This window comes from Prionailurus bengalensis, chromosome E2, assembly GCF_016509475.1.
Source record: "Prionailurus bengalensis isolate Pbe53 chromosome E2, Fcat_Pben_1.1_paternal_pri, whole genome shotgun sequence".
Classification (NCBI taxonomy): domain Eukaryota; kingdom Metazoa; phylum Chordata; class Mammalia; order Carnivora; family Felidae; genus Prionailurus; species Prionailurus bengalensis.
In genome coordinates, this window is record NC_057352.1 from 17,584,151 (window position 1) to 17,611,209 (window position 27,059).

The following is a 27,059-nucleotide window of genomic DNA, read 5'->3' on the forward strand; positions in this document are numbered from 1 at the left end:
GAGCGGGTAGCTGGGACAGCTAGGCTACTAGCGCGCAGCCCCGTAGACTCCTGGGAGCTCCAGCCCACGCGGGAGTGCGCAGGCGCAGACGACTGGTCCTTGGCCGGGGGTGAGGTTGGTAGGTCCTAGGGGCTCTGAGGAGGCGGGAACCCCGAGCTCGGGCCAAGACGGCAGACTAGGGAGCGGGTCCCAGTGGGGAGGCCAGGGAGGAAACCGGGAGTCCAAGCTGGGCCTGGTAATTCTGAGGAGGGAACCGGAGCCGAGCCCACGGCAACCAGACACTTGGATCTGTGAGAGCGGGGCCTCGGGCGTGGTCCGTGGGCGTGACCCTGAGGGTGACAATCGAGTTTGACCTGGAGCGAGCTCCGCGCGGGGGCGGATTTTGTCTGTTTTGACCCCAAGGAAGCTCTGCGTTGGGAGCGGGGCCTCAGACAGCCGGCGCTGTGTGTGTGTGTGTCTGTGTGTGTGTGTGTGTCTGTGTGTGTGTGCGCGTGTGCGTGTGTGTACCGAATTGAGGCGGCCGCCTGTGCTCAACCTGCTGCGTTGGGGTGCGTGCTACTCTGTGAGATGTTGCGACCGATTGTGTGTGAAAAGTGGACGGAGTCCTGTTGCTGCCTGGGGTTCCCTACTTATGTGTCTCATTTTAGACTAGGTGTGAGTGTGTCTGAGGCTGTAGGTGACTATGGAGAAGCGAAAGTGATTTTGTGACTTTGCCTGGAATTATGTAATGTGCTGTCTGAGGTTGTAAATGATAGATGGGTACCGTGAGATGGTTTTCAGAAGTAAGTTTGATTGAATGTAACCATGCATGTGTTTGCAACCTACTGTTATTATTTGTGATGTTTTTGTGATTGGGAAACTCTTCAGGACTACTGTCTAGTTGGGTGTTTAAGATTTGATTATCTGAATCATGGTCATTAAACCTGCCTCCAAAATTGTAACTCAATAGCAATTTAGCAAATAGAGGTATAAGTATTGGAAAGGAAGAGGTAAGATTTCATTTCCTAGATGGTAAATTTCATTACAGGGAAACACTACACGAACTAAAACCAATGAGTTGAAATTAACAGTGTTCCATGAATAAGCAAGCAGGAATAAAACAAACAACTTTTGCCCATAACTAACACTCTCAACACTGATATATGAGTGAGGTTTCCAGCTTCTGGATGAAATCAGTGGCAGAGTCAGTAGCTTCTTCAGGCATTCCAAGATAATAAAAAGTATTTGGTATACTTTTAACGACAAGGCCACCTCTCATTATAATAATTAAAATAGTTTGCTAATTAAAATATTCACTGTGGCAGTCAGTACTTCGGACTTCATTCAGCATGGTATCATCCTCTCCCTAGGAAGACTGCAGAGTGAAAAGATTAATGTCTTTTCTAGTTCCATACTTGTACTACTAAAAAGTGTTGTTCAATAGTTAATACTTAAATTAGCTGTCAGTAAATTAATAATAAATAAGTGAATTTTCAGTAATTATGCTTATTAAGTAGTATGGTACTGGTGAGTCAGTAAAGATTAAGTAGAGGAAATTAAAGTTCAGATATTCTCAAGCATATAGGGATATGTAATATATGATAGAGATGGCATTTTATATCCACTGAAAAAATATGGATTATATAATAGGTCGTATTGCTAAACAAGAAAACATTCAAGGAAGAAATCTTCACAAGGTAAAAACACTTTAATAGTCATATGAGCAACTAAGAAAATTATTTTCAATTTAAAATAGCTAATGTACTAAATAAAAAATGATAATATCAACCAACTAGGAAATTAAAACACACACAAAAAATAGACATTATATAAGAAGATGCCATCACAGAAAAGAAGCAAAAGGAGCTTATTCTCCCATAATAAGAAATATGTAAACAAGAACTACAATATATATCTGATAGGTAGAGATTAAAAATGGTAACTGCATTCATCAGGGTATGGAGAGGTATTTTCATGTGCTGATAGTAACAGTGTAAATTGGTAGAAAGTCCATGAAGAACTATTTGGAAGTAGATGATAAAGCTGTCTTCCATGGGAGGTGGAAGGTAGAGCTGCAAAGGGAAAAGCACAATGTTCCCTCTCCAACTACAACAGATCACCTAGATCCATTCTAATTCACAAAGAGACTAGGTTTCTGGTGGTGAGGGAGCAAGATTTGTCCTTTTTCCCACTAACCTCCATCATGGATACATGAGAGTGAGCTGAAGCAGTGAAAAGTGATACAGATTTAACTGAATTTTCTGGGAGATCTAAGTCAAATATGGTTTCACATGGCTCTTTGTATTCTCCCATCTCTGCCTTCTCAGGACTCTTCCCTTTTCCATAAGAAGGGCTCAAAAGAGAAGGTTCATCTCTTGCAAATCTCAAAGCCATGCCTCAGGTGAGATGATGTTTCCTCTCTTTATGAAATAAGTTGTTTTCAGGTTATATGAACATTGCTTCCCAATCCTTAAATTTCCTGGATGTTGGCATTTGCTTCCATGAAATTGGTCTCCAGTAGGACAAGCAAGTGGCCTAGTTGCAAAATGTAAGGAGTATCCTCAGGGCCTGTGCATCCCTAAATTTTGCACCCTATGTTCCTCACCCGCCCCACCTGGTTGCAGCCCTGTTCCCAGTTTTTCTTATTCCAGCCATATAAACGTAAGCCTTCCCCACGTGTACCTTTAGTTGTAGCCCATGTTTACATATTAACTTGATATATCATTCATCATCTCCTTTCTTAAGCTTCTCACAAAAGTACTGCTTGAAAGATGTATTATTTTGATTTAAAAGGGAAACATTACTTTAATGACTCTATCTTATCTAGATACTGATTTGAGATCTAAGTTGTGAGGGGTCAAGGAGCAGACATGGAAAAACCTTGATCATCACTACTGACCTAGGTTTTGCAATGATACAATGGGGGGTAGAGTTGGTAAATGACATTATTAGTTTGTGGTAAGATGTTTTGTGAGGTTTCCAAGATAGAGATTGCTTGCAAGCTTGTACAGAAAACTGAGATTTTGGGTGCCTGTAGGTGGCTCAGTCAGTTAAGCATTTGACTCGATTTCAGCTCAGGTCGTGATCTCATGAACCGTGAGATCATGAGGTCAAGCCCCACATTGTATAGAGCCTGCTTGGGATACTCTCTTTCCCTTCCTTCTGCCCCCACCCGCCCCCTGTTCTCTCTCTCTCTCTCAAAATAAATAAACTTTTTTTTAAACCTGAGGTTTTTGCATTCTCCCTCTCTGATCCTGTCTATTTTATCCAGTTCCTACAAACTGTGGCCTGCCAGTGAAAACCTTTCAAGTATTTCAATGCTGTTACAGATTTATTCTTATTTTTGTAGTTTCTTCTAATTTTTTATATGGGAGTGGAGGAGGATAAAATGCATATGCTAGTCCATTCTTGAACTATTCTACTTTGAGGGGCACCTGAATAGCTCAGTCAGTTAAGTGTCTGTTAGTTTCAGCTCAGGTCATGATCTCATGGTTTGGTTTGTGAGATTGAGCCCCAGGCATGGAGCCTGCTTGGGATTCTGTCTCTCCCTCTCAGCCCCTGCCCAGCTTATGCTCATGCATGCAATGCTCTCCCTCTCAAAAAAAAACAAATGAACTTAAAAAAAAAAAGTAATATCCACTTTGAATCAAAGGGGGTACTTTTTCGTGTTTTCAGGTCTTTCAGAAAATTCCTCTTTATCTACCCATCTTCAAAATACTGGTTTTCCCCAGATGTCAATCAGTTCTCTTCTCTTCACTGTCTCTTTTTCTCTGTGCACAGATCCACATAAAGGTAACACTGATCTAATTCTAGTGACTCTCAAACACTTCTCTCCATACTAGACCTCTATCCAGAGTGTCAGAACCATATATCCAGTCTCCAAAAGTTATGATCACCTGAATGTCCCATAGACACTTCAAGTACATTTCCAAGGCCTACCTCATTACCTCCTTTGGTCTAGCTTATTTGTTCTTGTGTTTTCTATTTCTTAGTCTCAGCACCTAACCACTTGCCTATGCAGGTAACTCAAGAGCTATGCCTCTTTTTTCTACTCTACAACCAATTTATGACCAATTTTGTTGCAACCCCTTATGTACTAAACAGTTTTCCCCTCTCTAGACAACTAATGCCACCTTATCTAGGAAATCACTAACAATGGTTACTTAATTGTCTTTCCCACCCAACACATCTCAAGCCTTCTCTAGTCTTCAAGGGTATTGCCTCTGAAGTACAAATTTTATCAAATAATATATGTACTGCTTAACATTTCTTCATACTCTGAAAGCAGCAGAATAAGCAAAGTGGGGTATGCATTACAGTGGAATGTACAAGACAGTATATTGAAAGGGAGGAAAATACCAACAAATTACATTCAAGAGCAGATGTGGATTGCCATTAATGCTGACTGATGATTTATAAATAAATATAAATATGTTAGGAGTGTGTTCAGTACATTTTTAAGACCCCTAGTATGTAGGGGGAAAATCCAGTATTTTTTTTAAGTTTTTAAATTTTTATTTAAGTAATCTCTAAACCCAATGTAGGGCTTGAATTCATGACCCTGAGACCAAGAGTCACACACTCCTCTGATTAGCCAGCCACGTACCCCAGAAAAAATCCAGTATTATTAGATAAACATGCCCACTACCTAACTCCATATACCTTTTTCTTCTTAGAGTTCCAAGACTCTTTCCTAACATACTGTGCCTTTTGCTATTTCCTCAGCTTACTAATTGGTTTTCCTCCCCCTGTGAATTTTTTTTAGATTAATTATTAGGTATTTAATGACTTTTAATTTTATTTTGTTATATTTTGCTTTGTATAATTGATTTCATTTCATATAAATACAACTGATTTTTCATATTGCAGTTACATATTGTTTTTTTAATTTTATTTTTTATTTTTTTTAATTTATATCCAAATTAGTATATAGTGCATCAATGATTTCAGGAGTAGATTCCTTAGTGCCCCTTACCCATTTAGTCCATCCCGTCTCCCACAACCCCTCCCATAACCCTCAGTTTGTTCTCCATATTTCTGAGTCTCATGTTTTGTCCCCCTCCCTGTTTTTATATTATTTTCATTTCCCTTCCCTTATGTTCATCTGTTTTATATCTTAAAGTCCTCATATGAGTGAAATCATATGATATTTGTCTTTCTCTGACTGACTAATTTCACTTGGCATAATACCCTCCAGTACCATCCACATAGTTGCAAATGGCAAGATTTCATTCGATTGCCGAGTAATGCTCCATTGTATATATATACCACATCTTCTTTATCCATTCATCCATCAATGGACATTTGGGCTCTTTCCATACTTTGGCTATTGTTGATAGTGCTGCTATAATTTTAATTTTTTTTTTAATTTACATCCAAATTAGTATATAGTACAACAATGATTCTCCCCATGAATTTTAAAAGGTGGTACCCTGTATAAAACAAATTCATTATGAGTACAAAATTTTGATGTCCTCAGTGAAGCTTTGGTATACAAAATAAAATTTTTCTTTACCTTGTAGCATTTTCCCTTGTACATCTTTCTGTCATCACATCTGTAATATCTGTTGGGTGTATGTATTTATATGTATGCCTCTCACTTAGCCTGTAACTTCTCATGAGCAAGGCCAGGGCTTTATTCATTTTGATCCACCAAGCAACTAGTCACATTCAAGGTAAATAGTATGATCTTATATATTTTTAGCATGAGATAGTAAGTAAATACAGACTGTATTATCACAGAGAATTTTCTACAATACAAAAGATAAAATAAGAAAACTAGTCTGACCACTGAACGTGATTTCCAATATCTAGTTCTCACTAGTTCCAATCACTTTAGGATGAACTAGAGTCTGCCCTTGCAGGGATCAGTGTCATTCAAGGATGTGACTGTGGACTTCACCCAGGAGGAGTGGCAGCAGCTGGATCCTGCTCAGAAGACCCTCTACAGAGATGTCATGTTGGAAAATTATTGTCACCTCATCTCTGTTGGTAAGAAAAATTCCTTGAATCTTTCAATCTCATACATCTCCTTTCAAGAATTTTTGAAACATATGGAGCTTTGAATTTCAGAGATCAGAGGTGATGAATCCTTTTTTATTAGGAGCCAGTGTGATTATGTCCACACTTGCCCAGTGCAAGGTATTAACTTTGCTAAGATGTTAATGTGTGCCTTGTCTGTCACCTTAGAGCTATATCTTTCTCTTCCTTCAATAGTTTTGAAGCCCAAGCAGCTTAGACCAAGTCTCATTTTTTATTATCAGGGTTTCACATGACTAAGCCTGATATGATCCGTAAGTTGGAACAAGGAGAAGAACTATGGACTACAGAGAGAATTTTTCCAAGTCAGAGCTACCTTGGTGAGTCTGTACAGATAAAATCCAGTGGACTCAGGTAGTTAGCACCTTTGAATGTTTTTAGGGATCTATTTTTTCTAATTGTGGCAAAATACACAGAACTAAAAACTTATTATCTTAGCCATTTTTAAGCATATAGTTCAGTGGCATTAAGTACATTGACATTGTGCAGCTATCACCACCATCCATCTCCAGAACTCTTTTCATCTTGTAGGACTGAAACTCGGTACTCATTAAAAAATAACTCCCCATTACCTCCTCCCCCTAGCTGCTGGCAACCACCTTTCTCATTTCTGTTTCTATGAATTTAACTACTCATAGGTACCTCATATAAGTGGATTTATGCATGTGGTATTTGTCGTTTTTGTGATTAGCTTTTTTCATTTAACATAATGTCCTCAAGGTCTACCCATGTAGAGATTCTGATAATATCAGAATCTCCTTCCTTTAAGGCTGAAATATTCCATTGTATATATTATTTTTTGCTTATCCAATGGACACTTGAGTTACTTCTACCTTTTGGCTACTATAAACAATGTTGCTACGCTATGAACATGAGTGTACAAATATCTGAGTCTTTGCTTTCAGCTTTTTTAGTTATAAAAAACAATTTTAAACAAAACATTTTAAATAAAGCATTTTTTAAAAAAACACTAACAAACAATTAAAAGAAAAGTAGAATTTCTGGAATATACAATAAGTCTGTGTTTAATGTTTTGAGGAACTGCCATACTGTTTTCCATAGTGGCTACACCATTTTTACATTCCCAGTAACAATGCACAAGGGTTCCGGTTTCTCCACGTCCTCACCAACACCTGTTATTTTCTGTTTGGGGTTGTTTTTGTTTTTGTTGTTGTTGTTGTTGTTGTTTTAATAGTAGCCATCTTATTAGGGATCTGTTTTTAAAGGCCTGAGATCTTTGACATGCCTATACATGACTGACTTCAGTGTGTCTAAAATCTAAATTTTAGCTGTGAATATCACTCCTCATGTAAGTTCTTTCCTTGTCTGCCTTATGTTTATAGAGACTGCTATTTGTTTGCCTTATGTTTTTAGAGACTGCTATTTCCTTACCAAGAATCTACTCCATGCTTTGTAAGTATACTGTACATGGAGATCTTAAGTGTGAAGTCCTTTGAGTTCTGACAGAAGCATAAACCCATGTATGTCACACCCAATATAAAGTACATTTCCATTAACCCATTAAGTTCCTTCAGGCCTCTTCCAAGTCAGTCCCTCCCATTAGGACAATCACACTTATGATTTCTACCAGCATAGTTTTATCTGTCCTAGACCTTTTTCATATCTACTTTAACTCAGCTTAATATGTGAGAGATATATACATGTTTTTGCATAAATAAGTAGTATATTTAATAGTATTCAGTTGTGTGAATATACCAGTTTGTTTATATATCTCCTGTTCATAGATATTCGAAATGTTCCAGTTTGGGGCTGTTATGAATAAAGCTACTGTGAACATTCTTGTAAACATCTTTTTGTGGATATGTTTTTATTTCCCTCAGTAAACATGTAGCAGGTGGTATCACTCATTCATTAGGCAAGTGTATATTTTACTTTTTTAGAAACTGCCAGTTTTTATAAGTTACTGTACCATTTTAAACTTTTACCAAAAATGTATGAGAATTTTGATTGTCCCATATTCTCTTTTGCATTTGATGTTATCAGTATTTGCATTTTGGTCAGACTGAAGGTTATAGTAGTATATCTTTGCAGTTTTAATTTAGATATCCCTTGTGACCATTGGTGTTGAGAACTTTTTCAAGTGTTTTTTTTATCTTCTTCAGAGGTACCTATTCAAATGTTTTACCCATTTTTATTGGGTAGTATATTTTTCCCTCGAGTAGTAGGAATTCTTTACATATTCTGGATAGAAGTCTTTTGTTTGATATATGTATGGTGAATATTTCCTCAGGTCTGTTATGTCTTTTAATAAGCACACACTGTTAACTCTGATGAAATCCAGTGTATCATTATTTTCTTTTATACTTACTTCTTTGACCTCTCAAATATTTGAGATCCACTAGGTTGTGATGATAGTTTCTGTCTTTTCTTCTAAAAATGTTATGAATATTTTGCTATTTTTATTAATTCTGTGGCCCATCTCATGTTAAGTTTGGTTTATGATGTGAGGTAAGATTAAGGGTCTGTTTTCTTTCATATAGATAACAGTTTCTCCCATCATGTGCTACATTGAATTAAATTGCTCTGGTGATCTTATAAAAAATGGATTGTATTTGTGTCAGCCTATTTTTAGACTGTTCTTTCCTTTGCTATCTTTTAAGTCTTACTGCCAATACTACCTGGTCTTTGATTGTTGGAACTTTCTAATAAGTCTTGAAGTCATAGTAAGTCTTCTAACTTTATTCTTTTAAAAATTCTTTTGGCTATTCTAGGTCATTTTCTTTTTCAAATACATTTTAGAATCAACTTCTTGATTTCTTTAAACAAAGGTAATAGAATTTTTATTGGTGAGAATTAACATCTTAGCAATATTGAGTCTTCCAGTCCATGACTATACTATATTTTTCTATTTTAATTACCTTCTCTACTTCTTGTAAGCAATGTTTTATTATTTTTAGTATAGAGGTCTAATACATATTTCATTATATCTAATCTTTTAGTATTTTAATGCCATTGTAAATAGTAGGATATTTGAAATTTCTTTTTCCAGTTTGTTGTTAAAATATGCATCCCCAATTGATCTTTATATATTGATTTTACATACTTCTACTTATTGTATTGTATTCTACTTATTACTTAAGTTTTATTGTTGTTGCCATTGTTCTTTGTTTTAGTATATATCTTTCGTTTTTTACACACAAAATATGTCTTCTAGAAAAAAGATATTCCACTTCTACATTTGTATATTTTATTGCTTTCATTTCTTTTTCTTACTCTGTTGTACTGACTAGGATCTACAGTACAATGTTGAATAGAAGTGGCGAGAGTGAGTTTCTTATCAGTTCACTAAATTGATTAGGAACACACTTAATATTTCATTCTTCATCCTAATATTAAGTGTAGGCTTTTCATAAGTGCTCTTTATTAAATTCTGGAAGTTCTTTTCCTCGTTTTTGATGAGTTTAATTATGAATGTTGATTTTAACATGCTTTTTCTGCATCTGTTAAGATGATCATACGATGTTTCTCCTTTAATCTGTTACTATATGTATTACATTAAATAATTTAAATATTAAACAAAATTAAATTTGGATTCTTGGGATGAACCCCAGTTGGACAAGATGTATTATCTTTCTTCTAGATAACTAAAATTGGTTTGTTAATTTTTTAGTAAGTTTTTATGCATGATTTTACCAAGGATAGTGGTCTGTAGTTTTCTTGTAATGTCCTTGAAAAAATCAGAATTGTGTCAGCAATATCAAAAAGACAAGGGGTGTTCCCTCTTCATCTATTTTCTTATAGAATTTTTGTTATGCTGGTATTACTGCTTCCTTAAATGTTTGATGAAAATCATTATTAAGCCATTTGGGCCTGCACTTTTATAATTCAAGACTTCTGCTTCCAGCCCTGAGCAAGTAACAGAGTCTGGAATTACACTCCTACAGGAAACAACAAGAAAACTGGACAAAACTATTTTCAGATATTGAACAACAGGCAGCACAGGCCTGGATTCCTGAGAGAAGAGAAACAAATGAGATGAGCCCTACCTCATTCCAGGCTTTCATCTGAAGGCAACTTCCAGACTGCAGTACAGAGAGAGGAATCCAAAAAGAACCTGACAATTTTACTGACTTGAGGGGACTGACATGGGCATTCAAGGAGATTGAGGGTGCTAAAATTTCCAGGACATACTTCCCAAAAGAAGTGAGCTATGCAGAAAAAGAGTTCCCCAAATATGGAAAAGGTTCTCTTTGAGTCTTTGGCTGAATATAAGTCTGCACGTGTATAGGTGAAACCCTATGAGACTAAACAAAGACGTGTTCTAAGGAAAATACAATTACCATAGTGTTGTAAGCTGAACAATTGCCATAGCCTACTGCACCAAGAATCACTTTATTTTCCTCTAGCCAGAATGGAGAGAACTTGTTGATACATAGGACTTTAGATAGAAACATAGAAAGGCCACCCCTTGATAAATGGGGTTATATTAGGCATAGGTTAAAGATTTTGCAAGATTTGCCATAAAAGTGCTTAAACAAAAGCATCAAAAGGATTAAACCAATCCAAAAATAATTGCTATGTGTCTCTTGGGTCCTCTAGGATGGAGATGCTGAGATAGAGTTAGGAATGTAAAAATTTCCTAGAGGTACATCTATGGAAGATAAAGGGGAAGAAAGTAAGATTAAATATAGGAAACCATTAGATCATGATATGGATTTGGTACCTATGGAAGGAAAGGGGGAGAGGCTAACAGGATTGGACAGGGAGAACCTCAGATCATTGTTTAGACTTGACAAAGTGTCAACCAACCTACTTGGTCTGAAGCAAAGAGACCTAGGTCTCTAGAGACCTAGAGACCTAGCTGGTCTCCTATCCATCTGAGGAGTCTGCCATGGAGAGAAATAGGCAGCCTCTAGTACCCCCTCGGTGTTCAGTCTTTGGATGGGCACCTCCTGGGGAAACTGTGGTTTGATTCATCATATGAAGAGCATCCTGAAGATGCTAACAATTGCAGGCTGTCAGGTAACTATACTTCTTGCACATCAATGGCAAGTTCTTTTCTGAAGGGAGATCCTAGTGCTGCAACTCTATGGCTGCCACAGAATGCTATTTAAAGAGCAATACTTCATGAAAATATAACCATATCTCAAACTCAGCAACATTAAGTTGATAATGCCTGATGTCCAATCAAACATTATTAAATATATGAAGAAGTAGGAAAATAGGACCCATAGACAAGGGGGGGCGGGGAATCAGTCAATAGAAAACAACAACAAGTCAATAAAATCAGGAGTGGTGGAATTTGCAGACAAGGATGCTAAAATGGGCATTATGAATGACCTCAATATCATCAAGGATGTAAAGCGGAAATGAACATAAGGCGAGAGAGCAAACATAGAAATAACAAACAAATGCAATACCTAAAAATGACTATTTAATATCTGAAGTGAAAAGGAAGACCCAGCTATGTGATATGTATTTTAAAAATTAAATAAAAAGACACAGGAAGGTATAACATAAAAAGATGAAAAAGTATATATCATATTGTCTGTGGTTGCCCCATTTGAGGATGAGATCAACACCCCACCCCACTCACCTAAAATTTGACTTCATGTCAAGATTGAAATCTGACATAATTTAATGAGGCTTTCTGGGAAGAACAGGGAAGGTTCCCAGACTGGTCCTAAAATGGCTTGAGAGTGCAAGGGGGAGTGTCTGGCTTTTGTGTTTATTGTGGTTGGGGAGTAGGTCGTGAGGATTCTACATGTGGGCTAGTGATTGCATAGTTTAAACTTCCTGCCAGCACCAACAGAAAGAACATGCAAGCTCTCCTATTGGCTTGCCCAGGTGTGGAACAAGAGGAAAAAAAAGAGTGGGTCTAGGAAGTTGTCAGCAGTAAGACTTCAAAAATAGAATGAGACCGTTACATATGCAAACACAAAGCATAACAAAATGGGAGTGGCTATACATCCAAGTATATTTTAGAACACAGAATATTATGGTGATAAAGAGAGACACTTCATCAGAAGTCATAACAATCCTAACAGAGCTTCAAAATACATCAGTGTTTCTCAGCTTTTTATCATTATCACTCCCTAAGGAGTCTTTTTAGACTCTTTTTCTAATTGCCCCCATTAAATTTTAATAACATACTCTATGTTCTGTTGCTGTTTGAAGGGCCACAAACTATTATAATATTTAAGAAACTTTTTTTCATTTCCCCAGAATAATTTTGCTCCCTTAGGAGAAACCCCCATTGAGAATGCATGAAATACATGAAACAAAAGTGACAGAACTGAAAAGAGCATTATAATTATAGCTTGAGATGTAAACACCCCTTCTCTCTCAGTAATCTAGAGAACAAAGAAAACAATAAAGCTATGGAATGCTTGAAAACACTATCAATCATTTGTATCTAGTTCATCTTTTTTTTAATGTTTTATTTATTTTTTGAGACAGAGACAGAGTGTGAGTGGGGGAGGGGCAGAAAGAGAGGGAGACACAGAATCCAAAGCAGGCTCCAGGCTATGAGCTGTCAGCACAAAGCCGGATGTGGGGCTTGAACTCACAAACTGCGAGATCATGACCTGAGCCGAAGTTAGACGCCAACCAACTAAGCCACCCAGGCGCCCCATTCTTATTTTATTTTTTTTAATGTTTATTTTTGAGAGAGAGACAGAGCATGAGCAGGGGTGGGGCAGAGAGAGAGAAAGGCACAGTATCTGAAGGAGCTCCAGGCTCTGAGCTATCAGTACAGAGCCCGACGTGGGGCTCAAACTCAATGAACAGTGAGATCATGACCTGAGCTGAAGTTGGATGCTTAACTGACTTAGCCACCTAGGTGCTCCTCTAGTTCATCTTTATAGAATATTTTACATGGAATAGTCACCAAGATAGACCCTATATTCTGGGTTATAAAATGAGTATCAATGAATTGAAAAAAAACTGAATCATAATATGGATTCTGACCGCAACAGAATTACATTTGTGTATTGAAAAAGACAGATTTGAATTAAGCAGGCCCACTTTCACATGGATTTTTATAATAAATACAGTTCTGTACTATAAATATATTTTCCTTATGGTTTTCTTAGTAACATTTTCTTTTTTCTAGCTTACTTTATTGTAAGAATACAGTACATAATATATGTGACATACAAAATATGTGCTGACTGTTAATGTTATTAGGCTTCAGGTCAATAGTAGGCTATTGGCAGTTAAGTTTTTGGGAAGTCAGATGTTATTTATGGATTTTCATCTGTGTGAGGCACCAACCCTACATTGTTCAAGGGTCAACTATAATTCATTAATATAATGTGTGTCAATTATACTTCAATTAAAAAACACCGTATTTCTAAATTTCCCAAATATTAGAAAGTTAATCACTACATTTCCAAATAACCCATGAATCAGAGAAGAAATCCTAAAGTAAATTGGAAAATGTTTTGAACTGAATAATTCAAGCAAAATATCAAAATTTTGGGGATGTATCTAAATTTTTTTTTCAACGTTTATTTATTTTTGGGACAGAGAGAGACAGAGCATGAACGGGGGAGGGGCAGAGAGAGAGGGAGACACAGAATCGGAAACAGGCTCCAGGCTCTGAGCCATCAGCCCAGAGCCTGACGCGGGGCTCGAACTCACGGACCGCGAGATTGTGACCTGGCTGAAGTCGGACGCTTAACCGACTGCGCCACCCAGGCGCCCCTATGGGATGTATCTAAAGCAGCATTAACATTTTTTTTATCCTTTTTAAAAAATGTTTATTTATTTTTGAGAGAGAGAGAGAGAAAAAAAATGAGGGACAGAGAGAAAGGGAAACAGGATCCCAAGTGGGCTCTGTGCCAACAGCAGAGAGCCCAACGTGGGGCTTGAACTCACAAATGGTGAGGTCATGATCTGAGCTGAGATCAAGAGTCAGACATTCAACCAACTGAGCCACCCAGGTGCCCCCTTTATTATTATTATTATTATTTTTATCCATTTACATCCAGGATCTAAGATGCCACCCTAAGTAGCTAAAAAAAGAAAAAAGTTAAACTCAAAAGTTAGTAAAAGGAGGGGTGCCTGGCTAGCTCATTCGGAAGAGCTTGTGAGTCTTGATCTCAGGGTCACGAGTTCAAGCCCCACGTTAGGTGTAGAGATTACTTAAATAAATAAACTTAAAAAAAAAAAAGCTAGTAAAATGGAAAAAATAAAGACCAAAGCAAAAATCAATGAATTACATAACAGAAGTACAATAGAGAAAATGAGTGAAGACAAAAGCTGATTCATTAAAATAATTGATAAAACTAATAAACCATAGCTATATGTACTAATAAAAAATACAAGACACAGTCAGTAATTAAAAATTACAGAGACTGTGGGCACCTGGGTGGCTCAGTTGGTTAAGCATCTGATTTCAGTTCAGGTCATGATCTCATGTCACAAGTTCAAGCCCCGTGTTGGGCTCTGTGCTGACAGCTCAGAGCCTGGAGCCTGCTTTGGATTCTGTGTCTTCCTTTCTCCCTGCCCATCCCCTGCTCATGCTCTGTCTCTCTCTCTCAAAAATAAACAAACAAAAAAATTACAGAAGCTGCACCACTACAGATCCTACAGACATTAAAAGGACAATTAGGGAGTCTACAATTTTATGTCAATAAATAGAGAACATTTCCCAACTCATTTTATAAGGCCAACATTATTTACAACCAAAGGCACTATAAGAATAAAAAACTAAACACCAACATCCTCCATGAAGCTAGAAAAAATCTATAATAAAATATATATATAATAAATATTATAAAACAGAATCTAGCAATATTTTAAAAGGATAAAACCTTATGACTAAAAAGAGCTTATCCCAGGAAAGCAAAGCTGATTTGGTATTTAAAAATCAATCTATGTAATTCACCATATAAAAGTGAAAAGGTGTCTAAAACCAAGGATCTAAGCTGCCACTTAATGTAACTAGAAAAAAAAAATTTAAGGAGCATCAGTAGACATGGGAAAATCATTAAATTCAGTTACTATTATGAAGCCTTAGACCAGATTAGCAACCAAAGGGAATTTCCTCAGCTTCATAAAGGATATCTTTGAAAATTTTATAGCCAGTATCACATGCAGTGTAGAAAGCCTGAATGCTTTTCTTCTAAGATCAAAACCAGAAAAGATGCCCACTATCACTGCTTCTATTAAACATTGTGCTAGACACAATCAGTACAAGAAGGCAAGAAAAAGAAGCCAAAAGGCTACCAATTAGAACAATTTTTTAAAAAAAGAGGGAACTATCTTCATTTGTACATGACATGCTTGTGTACATAATAAATCCTAAGGAATCTAAAACGAACTGTTAGAACTAGTAAGTGAATTTAGCACATTCACTGAGTTCTTGTTTTAGAGCAAATTTGAAGAAATTTTGGCCAACGTTTCTATGATTATTTTTCTGCTCTGTTCTCGATTATATTTTAAATAATTTTAACCTATCCTCTGTAGAGTTTATTAAGGAGTTAAAATTATTTTATGATTTGGGTAATTTCTGTTAATCAGACTTTCACTTTACTGATTCTTCATTCCCTATGTTCTATGCTGTTAAACCCATCCAATGAATTTTGTATTTAAGATATGAGGTTTTTAAAGTTTGCATATCCTTATCTCTCCTGAACTCTCCATCTCTTCACCCATATTTCTATCTTTTCTTGTAGATTTTGTAAACATATTTATCATGGTTATTTTAAATTCCTTATCTTGTAATTTCAATATAGGGGACATATATCAGTGTGATTCTATTAACTGGTTTTTATCTTCTCTTCATCACATTTCCTGTTTCTTCTCAGGAAAACCTTGTAGATAATATGTTGTCAAGATACTGGATTCTTTTTCTGCCTCTGAAGATTGTTGAGATTTCACTTGGAAGGCAGTTAAGTTACTGGTGGCTCATGTTGATTCCTTTTTAAGATTGCTTTTAAGTTTTTTAGATGATTTCTATTTCAGTTTCAATTTTGCCTTTAGCTTTATGCTATTTCTCTTAGTGCTGGGATGCAGCCTTTGCTCTTATACATGGTCATTCTGGGGTTTCAGTACAAAGACCAAAGGTTCCTCTCACCAGATTCCTCGGACTTGGCACAGGACCAGAATTAAAAACTGTTTTTCCAGGGGTTCCTGGGTGACTCAGTCGGTTGAGCGTCCGACTTTGGCTCAGGTCACAATCTCATGGTTCGTGGGTTTGAGACCCACTTCGGGCTCAGAGCCCGGAGTGTGCTTCAGATTCTGTGTCTCCCTCTCTCTCTCTGTTCCTCCCCCACTCCTGCTCTGTCTCTCAAAATAAATAAATTTTTAAAAAATGTTAAAAAAAAAACAAACCTTTTTTCCCAAAGGTAAACAGCTGCTGAAATCTGTAATCAGTTCTTTCAGTGTTCCAGCTTTCTTTTCCCTTTGTGCTTCTTGCAGTCTTGCCCTGAAGATACAGTTAACCAAGGTTTTGAGGAGGGGTTTATACTATCTTTGGGGTTCTCCTTCTATGACTTCTCCATTCTCAGAATGACTTCTCCATTCTCAGATTTTGTCCTCAATTTATAGCCACTCTAGTGACCCCGAACTTGATCTCAGATTTTTCTGCACAGGATGACTCCTACTTTCCCCCAGAAATCTATCCCCTGGGTGCTGCATAAACTACCAGGGCCCACAATGGAATATCTGGATAAATGTAGATCTTATGAAGTGTGGTTTCTTCCTTTTCAAATGTTATATCCACTTAAGTTTTTGCCTCCTTTTGATCACTCGTTAGAGGTGCTTTCCAAAACAAATTGGTCTTTTACAGTTGGTCCACAGTTTATCATACCAGCTGGAAGGTTGTTTTGATACAAACTTCTTTGCCATTACCAGAATCTGGATGTCTAGTTGAGCAGTTTCTCAAACTTTTTAGTCTTGGGACTTGTTAATATTTTTAAATTATTAAGGATTAAAAGAATTTTGTGCATATGTGTGTGTGTACCCTATTAGAAATTAAATATTTTTCACCACTCATTTACTAATTCATTTTAATACAATATAAAAATAATAAACTCATTGAATGTTGACATAAAATCATATTTTTACAAAAAATAACTATTTCCCAAAAGAAAAAAAATACTGACAAAAGTGGAATTGTTACATAATTAAAATTTATTTAATATCTTGCTTAATAAACAGCTGATTTTCACATCTGATTCTGCATTCCATTTGTTGCAAAATGTTGTTTGATTTTGAAAATATGAAGAAAACCTTCCTTCATGCATTATATGTAGTTTGAAAGAAAATATTTAAAAAGCCTTCTTAGATTGTCATGGATATTCTTCATTAATACCACACCCAAATGTAACAATTGGTAGTTCCTAAACAATTAGTTGCAATACAGAATCTAAAACCATAGCAATGAACTTTTGTAGACTGTTATGTAAAATCCGATGGTCTATTTAAAAAAAAAATTTTTAACGCTTATTTATTATTGAGAGACAGAGAGAGACAGAGCATGAACAGGGGAGGGGCAGAGAGAGAGGGAGCCACAGAATCCAAAGCAGGCTCCAGGCCTCAAGCTGTCAGCACAGAGCCCAATGTGGGGCTCGAACTCACAAACCAAGAGATCATGACCTGAGGAAAGTCAGACACTCAACCGACTGAGCCACCCAGGTTCCCCCCAGTGGTCTATTTAAATGGATATTTTACCCAGGCATTTTTTTGATAATATTGTGTATTAATCATTTGGAAAGTAACAGTTCACTAACAGAACATTTTCCAAATTTTGACATATTCTCATATACAATATTACTTGAAAAAACCCATAACCCACATGTGTTAATATCATCACCAACGTCATCAGAAAAGTCTGTTGGGAAGCTGACAAGCTCACAGTAGCAAATACAAGCTTTCCAACATAACAGCCTTTACTTGAAAGCTTGGATTTTATCATTGGTAACAAATATTGGCACATGTTTTCTCTTGAATTGATAGGTTCACATTGTTCAAGAAAATGTCTACCAGATACCCACATCTGAATAATAGTTTTACTGAAGTAAAAATGCTATTCCACAAAAAGATACCGATATCCCATTTTTTGAAAGTTTGTGTTATGCCACTTTGTTTTTACAAGAGACCTCCATTCGTACCTGTTTTCACTAACCAAAAGAAATCCAAAGATGATTTTTGCTTTTACAAAAAAAGGTGAAATGCAAAACCAGCTTTCAGTGCAAAACCAGCTAGTGCTTTCAGAACTAGCTATAAAGGCACTGCTAAGCTCCTTCCCAGGAATTGCACTCAGCTTCACAGCATCAAGCTACCATAGCTTTGAACTATGGTCTGTAAGCATCTTTGCTTTATCTCAATTTATTTTACACATCCATTAACAAGATATGTCAGAAAAGCCAAAGACAGGTTATTTTTTAGATCTGGGAACACTTAAGAGTTTTCCATATAAGTTAATGGTAATTGCTTCTTCACTTTATGCCATCTCAACTTATGAAAACATTTCACAGGAACATTTTTTTTGGATATGGTGGGATGGCAGGGGTAGGCCCCTGTTTTCAGTTCTCAGCTCAAATAATTACACCGTCACTTTTCCTTACAGAATATATTATAATTTGATATGCAACAGAAGTGCCTTATGCATACTTCTTTAACTATCACACAGGGGGCACCTGGGTGGCGCAGTCGGTTAAGCGTCCGACTTCAGCCAGGTCACGATCTCGCGGTCCGTGAGTTCAAGCCCCGCGTCAGGCTCTGGGCTGATGGCTCGGAGCCTGGAGCCTGTTTCCGATTCTGTGTCTCCCTCTCTCTCTGCCCCTCCCCCGTTCATGCTCTGTCTCTCTCTGTCCCAAAAATAAATAAACGTTGAAAAAAAAAATTTTAACTATCACACAGAATATTGAAAACATGCGTACTCGAGGGAGGAGATAAAAGTGATTTTTTTCTCCTGCTCTATCAAGAACAGTCTTACATGAAACTTTTTCCCTATGAATTAGAAATGTAGTTGTTACTATTATAGATTGGTGCCAGTGTTATGTTGATGTGCCTGCATTTTACCCACTGTATTAATCATTTTTTTATCTTCTATATTTTATGATATTTTGAAACTTTGGAGGGCCTTGCTGGCTGGGGAGAGATTGCCCCTCCTAGAGCTGGCTGATTTCGTAGGGATGGTAAACCACCTGTTGGTGAGCCTACATTTTATATAAAAACCAACCAATCCCAAGTCCATCCCCTCAACCATGTGCTTTATCTAACTCTCACACACAGAGCCAACATTTCCTGTGTCCTAAATCACCCAGGACTAGGTACCATACAACTACAGACGCATAGCCTCCAACACTACTCTAAAAAGCCAATCCTAAACTGTTTCTCCTACCCTGCCTTGCCTTTCCCATGCAAGCAGGTCCCACAAAAGGCTCTCGCATAGGCTTTCCCCTCTCTCCTTTCTGTGTCCTGACCAAGCCTGCTGCTCCTCTATGTGGCCCTACAAGGCATGGTGTGCCCTCTCCTCTAAGGAAATGTAATGAAAATCTCCTTTCAATGAGATTAGCCTATGTCATCACTCAGCCACCTTCATAAATTAAGATTCCACAAGTACAAATGAGACACCCACCTTTAAAAGACAAGGTTTTTATTATTAACAAAAAGAGTTTTGATTTTGTGGACTACCTTCCCAAACTCTCCTGCATAAGGATCTCACGTACTAAGATCCATGTCACACTTCGGGAACTGCTGGTTTAGGCCTTTCTGCTTGTTTTTCATGTCTTTAACATTTCAGTCCTCTTTCTTTTGTTTAGTCTTCTATTTATAGGCATTCTTAAATCTCTCCACAAAAAGAGAAATCATTGTCTAATATTTATCTTCCTCTTAGTTTTCATATTCTTTCCTTTCTTTCCCTGTGCAATGTCTTAACTGTTTCTTGTGCTCAGGCTCATATCCTATTCTCACCATGACACCTGCCATCAAATTTCAAAATCAGTATGCTTTGGACCTAGGTGATAGTTTAGTATCACTTCTTTTCAATAAATTTCTTTCCAATAAGTCTCTGTATTCCGTATCATAGTGCTCAGATTCCTGATACCTACCCACCTTGATTTGGGTGAAAAACACTAACTCATTCTTAACATATTTCCCAGGTGCCTTTTCACATCTTCATTGCTTTTCTTCCCCCTTATTGCCTGGGAAAATAAATATTTGTTGATAAATGGATTTTATTTCACTGGTCTCTTGTTGTTATCCTTTAAGGATCTTTCTTCATCCTCAGTTCTTGCCTTTGTAAAAGTCCTATCAGCTATAATAATCTGATCCATTCTCAAGTTGTGATTTTCTTGTTTTATGTGAATGGCTTTCAAATACACATTTTCAGCCCACTTCTCCCACCTGAACTCTAGTATCTATTTTCATCTGCCTATAGCAACACAACAACAGTTATCTCATCCTTTTGGTTATTGATATATCATAAATAATAGTCCTTGTGTTTACCTTATCCTTACTTATTTCTATATCCTTTTTTCCCCATAGTCAGTCTCTTGTAGTATCAGGTTGATTCCATCACCTCTGCTACACTTGATCTCTCCACAATTTGTGTTATTTCACTTTGTGAAATATCTTTACATCCTCTCATATCCTCATTTGCTACTGACCTCTTCCAAAATGAGAGCATATTATTTCAGTAACTTCTGTAATTACTATTTGGATTTGCCATCATTTTTACCCACTTCTTTCAGTTTATATTGTCAATATGCCAAAAAGAAATTACTTATTATATGAAATTTAAATCCCTTCTTTTTCAAGGGCTGATAGAAGAATACCCCATCTGATCACTCCAAATTTATTTCTCTCTGTGACTGAGAACTCTTGCTCATCTCTCTTTGTTCTAGTCTCCCAGATATACTTCATACAATTGATTTCATTCCTCACAACTGGACTTTTCATTACATGACAGCTGCTATATACCCATATAGATACTTGGAGTTATCCAACTACAAAGTTAGAGGGTACAGTAGTACACACAAGACCACCTTACTTCTGACACCAACTATAAGTTTGGGGGTCCCCAAGACTACTGCTAATATAAACAATATGCTATAAGGACTCACAGACCTTACTAAAAGCCGTAGTACTCACAGTTATGGTTTATCACAGAAGAAAAAAATATAGATTAGAATCATCCAGACATAAAGGGCAGAATCCAGGAAAGTACCAAACATGAAGCTTCTGGTAAACCTCTCTCTATGGAGTCACAGACAGCATTACCTTGCTGGTGTGACAATACGTACAGAATATTGCCAACCAAGGAAGCTTCACCTGAGCCCATTGTCCAGAGTTCATACTGAGGCTCCATCACATAGGCATGATTAACAATACATGTAGCCCATCTCAGTTTTCAGCCCCTTAAGAAGTCGAGCTAATACTGTGTGACCTAAAACCCCCACCCTAAATCACAATGTTGGTGTGGCTCAAAGACCTCACCCTAAATTACATTGTTACTTTCTGGCTGGCCAAAGGTTCCCAGGCAAACAAATACATATTCCAAGGGCTTAGAGATTACTTCCCAGAAGCCAAAGGCAAATGTCAGATGTCTCTTTGAGCAAAGTTATATTCTTTACTATATCATTCAGTTAAAAGATCAAGTTTCACTTCCTCCATGAGATGTTCCTTGACTCCTCCAGACCATGTCAATTCCTTTTTTGCTGCATTCATATTCTACTTATGTATGTAAACTGTAAACAGATGCATCCTCTGGTATGATCAAACTTCTTTCCCCATCTGATTAACAATTCCCTCAAATAAGTTTCTCTCTTTTACTTTTCCTTACTGTAGCTTGTAACAGAGGCTAGATATTCAATAGTTACCTGACTCTCTTTGATACCATGCAAGGAAAACATCTTTCTCATCCATTCAGAAATCATTTAATGATTCAGTTCTTTTAAATATACATGCCAAGGGGCGCCTGGGTGGCGCAGTCGGTTGAGCGTCCGACTTCAGCCAGGTCACGATCTCGCGGTCCGTGAGTTCGAGCCCCACGTCCGGCTCTGGGCTGATGGCTCAGAGCTTGGAGCCTGTTTCCGATTCTGTGTCTCCCTCTCTCTCTGCCCCTCCCCCGTTCATGCTCTGTCTCTCTCTGTCCCAAAAATAAATAAACTTTGAAAAAAATAAATAAATAAATAAATATACATGCCAAGATCACATCCCTTTATCTCAGATAACCATGTGTTAATGTATACTCAGAAAATAGTCAATAAAATATTGACTTCCAAGATCATAAGTTTTAGTTGGCAAGGCAATATTATCAAATGGAGCATTTTACATATAATATTCATATTAAAATAGCAGGTTGTTAAAAGATTTCTTTAAAATTTTTTTAATGTTTATTTATTTTTGAGAGAGAAAGAGACAGAGCATGAGTGGGTGAGGGACAGAGAGGGAGACACGGAATATGAATCAGGCTCCAGACTCTGAGCTGTTGGCACAGAGCCCGATGCAGGGCTTGAACTCACGAGCTGTGAGATCATGACCTGAGCCGAAGTCGGACACTTAACTGACTGAGCCACCAAGGTGCCCCTAAAAGATTTCTTTAAATGGATGGTCCAGACTATAATTATAATCTAATTTCAGACAAATTAGACATTAAAGGATAGAAATAATATATGAAGGTTTTTGGATAAATTGGATAGTAGCATGTCCCTGAAGGTGGTTGAGGTTCTCAGGAAGATGATATAACTCCAGTTACTAATACAGATTAGTTTCAGTGTGTTCTAGAATTACACATGAATGGAATTGTATAATATATACTCTTTCGCATAAAGTTTTCACTCTGAAAAATGTTTGAGATTCATCTGTTTTGTCATTGTGTATCACTAGGTGTTTTTCCCTTTTTATTGCTGAATAGTATTCCATTTTATACATACATGACACAATATTACCATTTACCTTTTGATGGATACTTGGGCAGTTACCAGTTAAGGGCTATTTGTAAATAAGACGCAAGTCACGGGTAAAATGAATCCATATTTAAAATTACGCTACTAGACGTGGGTGGTAGTAAGGTAACAATAATAAGATATAGCCAAATTTTTACAAGAAAAGTGGTAGTGAGGGTAAGTCAGCATTATAAGCATACAGTTGAAGAATCCAGTCATTCATATCCCCCATAGGGAGTAGTGGAGTTAAGGTATGTTACTGCATTGGGAGGAAAACTTGAACTCATCCTTCCTGAAAACTGAAAAATAATTCAGCAAATGAAAGGAGGAAAAGTTAGAACTGATGGTCAGGAGAATTTAGTATAATAAACATTCTGGCAGCGGCAGTCAGCATACAATGGTGATTATATTCACATTTCAAGTATGCTTTGTCCTCTGGTTTATTTTACAATTCCTAATGGAAATACATTTCCCAAAGTCTCCCCTTTCAAGAGAAAATAAGTTGTGTGGAGAGTTAGGGCCTAGTGTTCCTCTCAACACTAGGAAATAAGTGCTTGAGAAAAGTCATTTGCAAGAGAGGAAGAAACAAATGGAAGTATTTTATAATACTTATTTAGGCATAAGGGAATAAATATTTAGGCTTTCATCTCTAACTGAACATTTTTCTTGATCACTGGTTAGTACCTTTGATAAGCTCACACCATTATTTCTGAATCTGCCCATTTCAAGAACAGTGTCATTTTCATCATCCTTTGTCTTCTGTTTACTTATCCTTGTGTTTATTATACCTGCTTAATGCAGGTATTGTATTTATAATATGCCAAAAATTTGAGTGTTCTTTTTATTTTAAGTTTATTTTGAGAGAAAGGAATGTTGGGGGGGAGGCAGGGGAAGGGCAGAGAGAAAGAATCCCAAGCAGGCTCTCCACTGCCAGTGTGCACAACTCACAACTGTGAGATCACCACCTGAGCCAAAATCAAGAGTCTGACACCTAACCGACTAAGCCACCCAGGTGCCCCATGAGTGTTCTTTTCTTATGCCAATTTTTCCACATTTTAACAGTATGGCAGGATTTGGTTTATGTCATATGAATTTTCCCTACCAAGAGGTAATTTATTTTGGCCTTTCTGTAGACCACAATAGTGAGGCATACAGTCACTCAATAGGTTGTTTGTATATACTTTCAATCCATAACATTTATGTGAAGACTTACAGTGTTGTTAATTGTATTCTTTTCTAGAAGAAGATGGGAAAGCTGAAGATGTTTTAGTGAAGTTCAAAGAATACCAAGACAGGCATTCTAGATCAGTCATATTCAACCACAAAAGACTAATTAAGGAAAGAAGTAATATTTTTGGGAAAACACTTACTATAGGCAAGAACTGTATTATTTCAAAAACAGCACTATGTGAATATAAGCCTGATGGAAAGGTTTTTAAAAATATTTCAGAATTAGTCAGTAGAAATATAAGCCCTGGAAGAGAGAAGTTTGGTGAGAGTAATGGATGGGAGAAATCACTCCTCAATTCTAAGAATGAGAAAATTCATACTACAGTGAATCTCTATAAACAAACAGAAAGGAGTGTGAGTGGTAAACAAGAGCTTATTCAACATCAGAAGGATCAAACTCCAGAGCAATCATTAGATCATAATGAATGTGAAAAATCCTTCCTTATGAAAGGAATGTTATTTACACATACTAGGGCTCACAGAGGAGAAAAATCCCTTGAATACAATAAAGATGGAATAGCCCTAATTGAAAAGTCAAATCTCAGTGTCCATTCACAAACTCTTATTGAGAAGAAACCCCATACATACAGCAAATATGGGAAGTTCCTCTGCAGGAAGTCCATTTTTATCATGCATCAGAGATCTCAAACAGAAGAGAAACCCTTTCAGTGTCCTTACTGTGGGAACAGCTTTAGAAGGAAGTCATATCTCATTGAACATCAACGAATTCACACAGGTGAGAAACCTTATGTTTGCAATCAATGTGGAAAAGCCTTCCGTCAAAAAACAGCCCTCACTCTTCATGAGAAAACACATATAGAGGGGAAACCCTATATCTGTATGGATTGTGGGAAGTCCTTCCGCCAGAAGGCAACTCTCACTAGACATCACAAAACACATACAGGGGAGAAAGCCTATGAATGTACTCAGTGTGGAAGTGCTTTTAGAAAGAAGTCATACCTCATTGATCATCAGAGAACTCACACAGGAGAGAAACCATATCAATGTAATGAATGTGGGAAGGCATTTATCCAGAAGACAACCCTCACTGTACATCAGAGAACTCACACAGGAGAGAAACCCTACATTTGCAATGAATGTGGGAAGTCCTTCTGCCAAAAGACAACCCTCACTCTCCATCAAAGAATTCATACAGGGGAAAAACCCTACATTTGTAATGAATGTGGGAAGTCCTTCCGCCAGAAGGCAATCCTCACTGTTCATCAGAGGATACATACAGGAGAGAAATCCAATGGATGTCCTCAGTGTGGGAAAGCCTTTAGTAGGAAATCAAACCTCATTCGCCACCAGAAAACTCACACAGGAGAGAAACCATATGAATGTAAAGAATGTGGGAAGTTCTTCAGTTGTAAGTCAAACCTCATTGTACATCAGAAAACTCACAAGGTAGAAACCATGGGAATTCAGTAAAGGATACGACTTTTTTGTCAAACCTTAAAGTAATAGTAAACTTTAAATAAAATAGTACATGGTGTTGCTTGCAAGTATATTGGTATATAACAGTTTAAGGTACTGTACCACATATTGCCTATTGTTTGTGAGCCTATAAAACACAAAAAGAATGACTAATGACAAAAGTCATTGAAAATACAACCCTAAATTTTTTATTATTAGATTCACCAGGCATAAACTTCCTCTGTCAAGTTTCTACAAACATTTAAAATTGCTTATTTTCAATTTCAGTACATATATTCTTGTGACCCAGTAATAAACAGTTCTGCCAGTGGTCCATGGACCACACTGTGATCAGAAGTGTTTTAAAAGAAAGTGTGAACTGTATTTCTCATTGCAAATATGAAGTAAAAATTAGTTGTTACTTCCTCAAAATTTACCACAGTTATGACTTCTAACATTATAAATTAGGTTTTGCATATTATGAACCTTTATATAAATTGGATTATACATCATGTATTCTCTTTATATAAACTGGATTATACATCATATATTGTGTATATGGCTTGTTTCATTCCTCATTATGTCTCTAAAACTCATCATTAGTGCATGTGGCAGTTCATTTATTTCCATTCTATATAGAATTCCATCATATGATTAAATTACAGTTTATCCAACTACTGCTGTGGACTTTTTCATTGTTTACAGCTTAGGATCATAATAAATAGTGCTTCTGTGAACATATTTGTCTTTTGGTGTACATATAGTCATTTCTCATGTGTATATAGTAGAGATGGAATTGCTGGGTCCTAGAGCATATGTATGTTTGGTCAGCTTTGGTAGATCCTACCAAACAACTCAGAATTTTCACAGCATGAGTTAATTCTCTCTGAAGGAAAACAACTGTGAATGTTAGCAATATGGTGGTGGTTCCAACCAGAGAATTCATGCTAGAGGGAAACTACAAATGTGGAAACTGAGAATCCAAATATAATGCATGTAAAAAGACTTTTAGCCACAGCCTAAAATAATAATATCAAACAAATGTAATAAATGTGAGATTGCCTCTAGCCACAGTAATGCCATATTTGAAATCAAAAATCATACTAAGGCAAGGAAGGCTCCTAGCATGCTTTCTTGCATTAGAGAGTTTTAACTGGAGAAAACCCCTATGAGTACAGTAAAGGGGACAGGAGATAGCTTTTACCTATGTCATGTATCTTGTTGGATATATAAAAATCATGAATATGGAAAAGCTTATAGCCATAGTTCAAATCATACACAACACCATGGAATTCACATTGAATGAGAACTCTTTAAATGAAATGGTCATACGAATGACTTTAGTCATAGCTCACTCCTTATATAACATCAAAGAATTTATACTAAAGAAAGGGATATTAAAAAGGGACAGGATGAGGCTTGGAACTCTAACTCTGGGAAAAACTGCTTCCATGAAAGAAGTCTAACCAAACTGAGATCGTAATGCTAGAAAGTCTATATGTAGGCACCTGGTCAATAGCTCCAGCTAAC

General features: G+C 36.9%; 1 protein-coding gene across 3 annotated transcripts; it reads left to right on the forward strand.

The window, feature by feature from the left end:
- The first annotated feature begins 5 nt into the window (after positions 1-5).
- On the forward strand, positions 6-26,270 carry ZNF382 (zinc finger protein 382). 3 transcript variants are annotated; one of them, XM_043600655.1, is made up of 5 exons: positions 6-114; positions 2,307-2,380; positions 5,819-5,970; positions 6,243-6,338; positions 24,124-26,270. In XM_043600655.1, exons 3-5 carry the CDS (start codon positions 5,937-5,939, stop codon positions 25,542-25,544), a joined length of 1,551 nt encoding a protein of 516 aa, XP_043456590.1. In that variant the 5' UTR covers positions 6-114; positions 2,307-2,380; positions 5,819-5,936; the 3' UTR covers positions 25,545-26,270. The 3 variants fall into 3 exon arrangements, with proteins under 3 accessions (XP_043456590.1, XP_043456589.1, XP_043456588.1); XM_043600654.1 differs by having other exon boundaries at positions 5,844-5,970; XM_043600653.1 differs by having other exon boundaries at positions 35-118; positions 5,844-5,970.
- Positions 26,271-27,059: the final 789 nt, after the last annotated feature.

Excerpts from the sequence above, each read along its gene's own strand:
- ZNF382 (XM_043600654.1), top strand. Across the intron at positions 5,971-6,242 it reads TTGTCACCTCATCTCTGTTG|GGTTTCACATGACTAAGCCT; the intron begins GTAAGAAAAATT and ends TTTTATTATCAG. Across the intron at positions 6,339-24,123 it reads TCCAAGTCAGAGCTACCTTG|AAGAAGATGGGAAAGCTGAA; the intron begins GTGAGTCTGTAC and ends ATTCTTTTCTAG.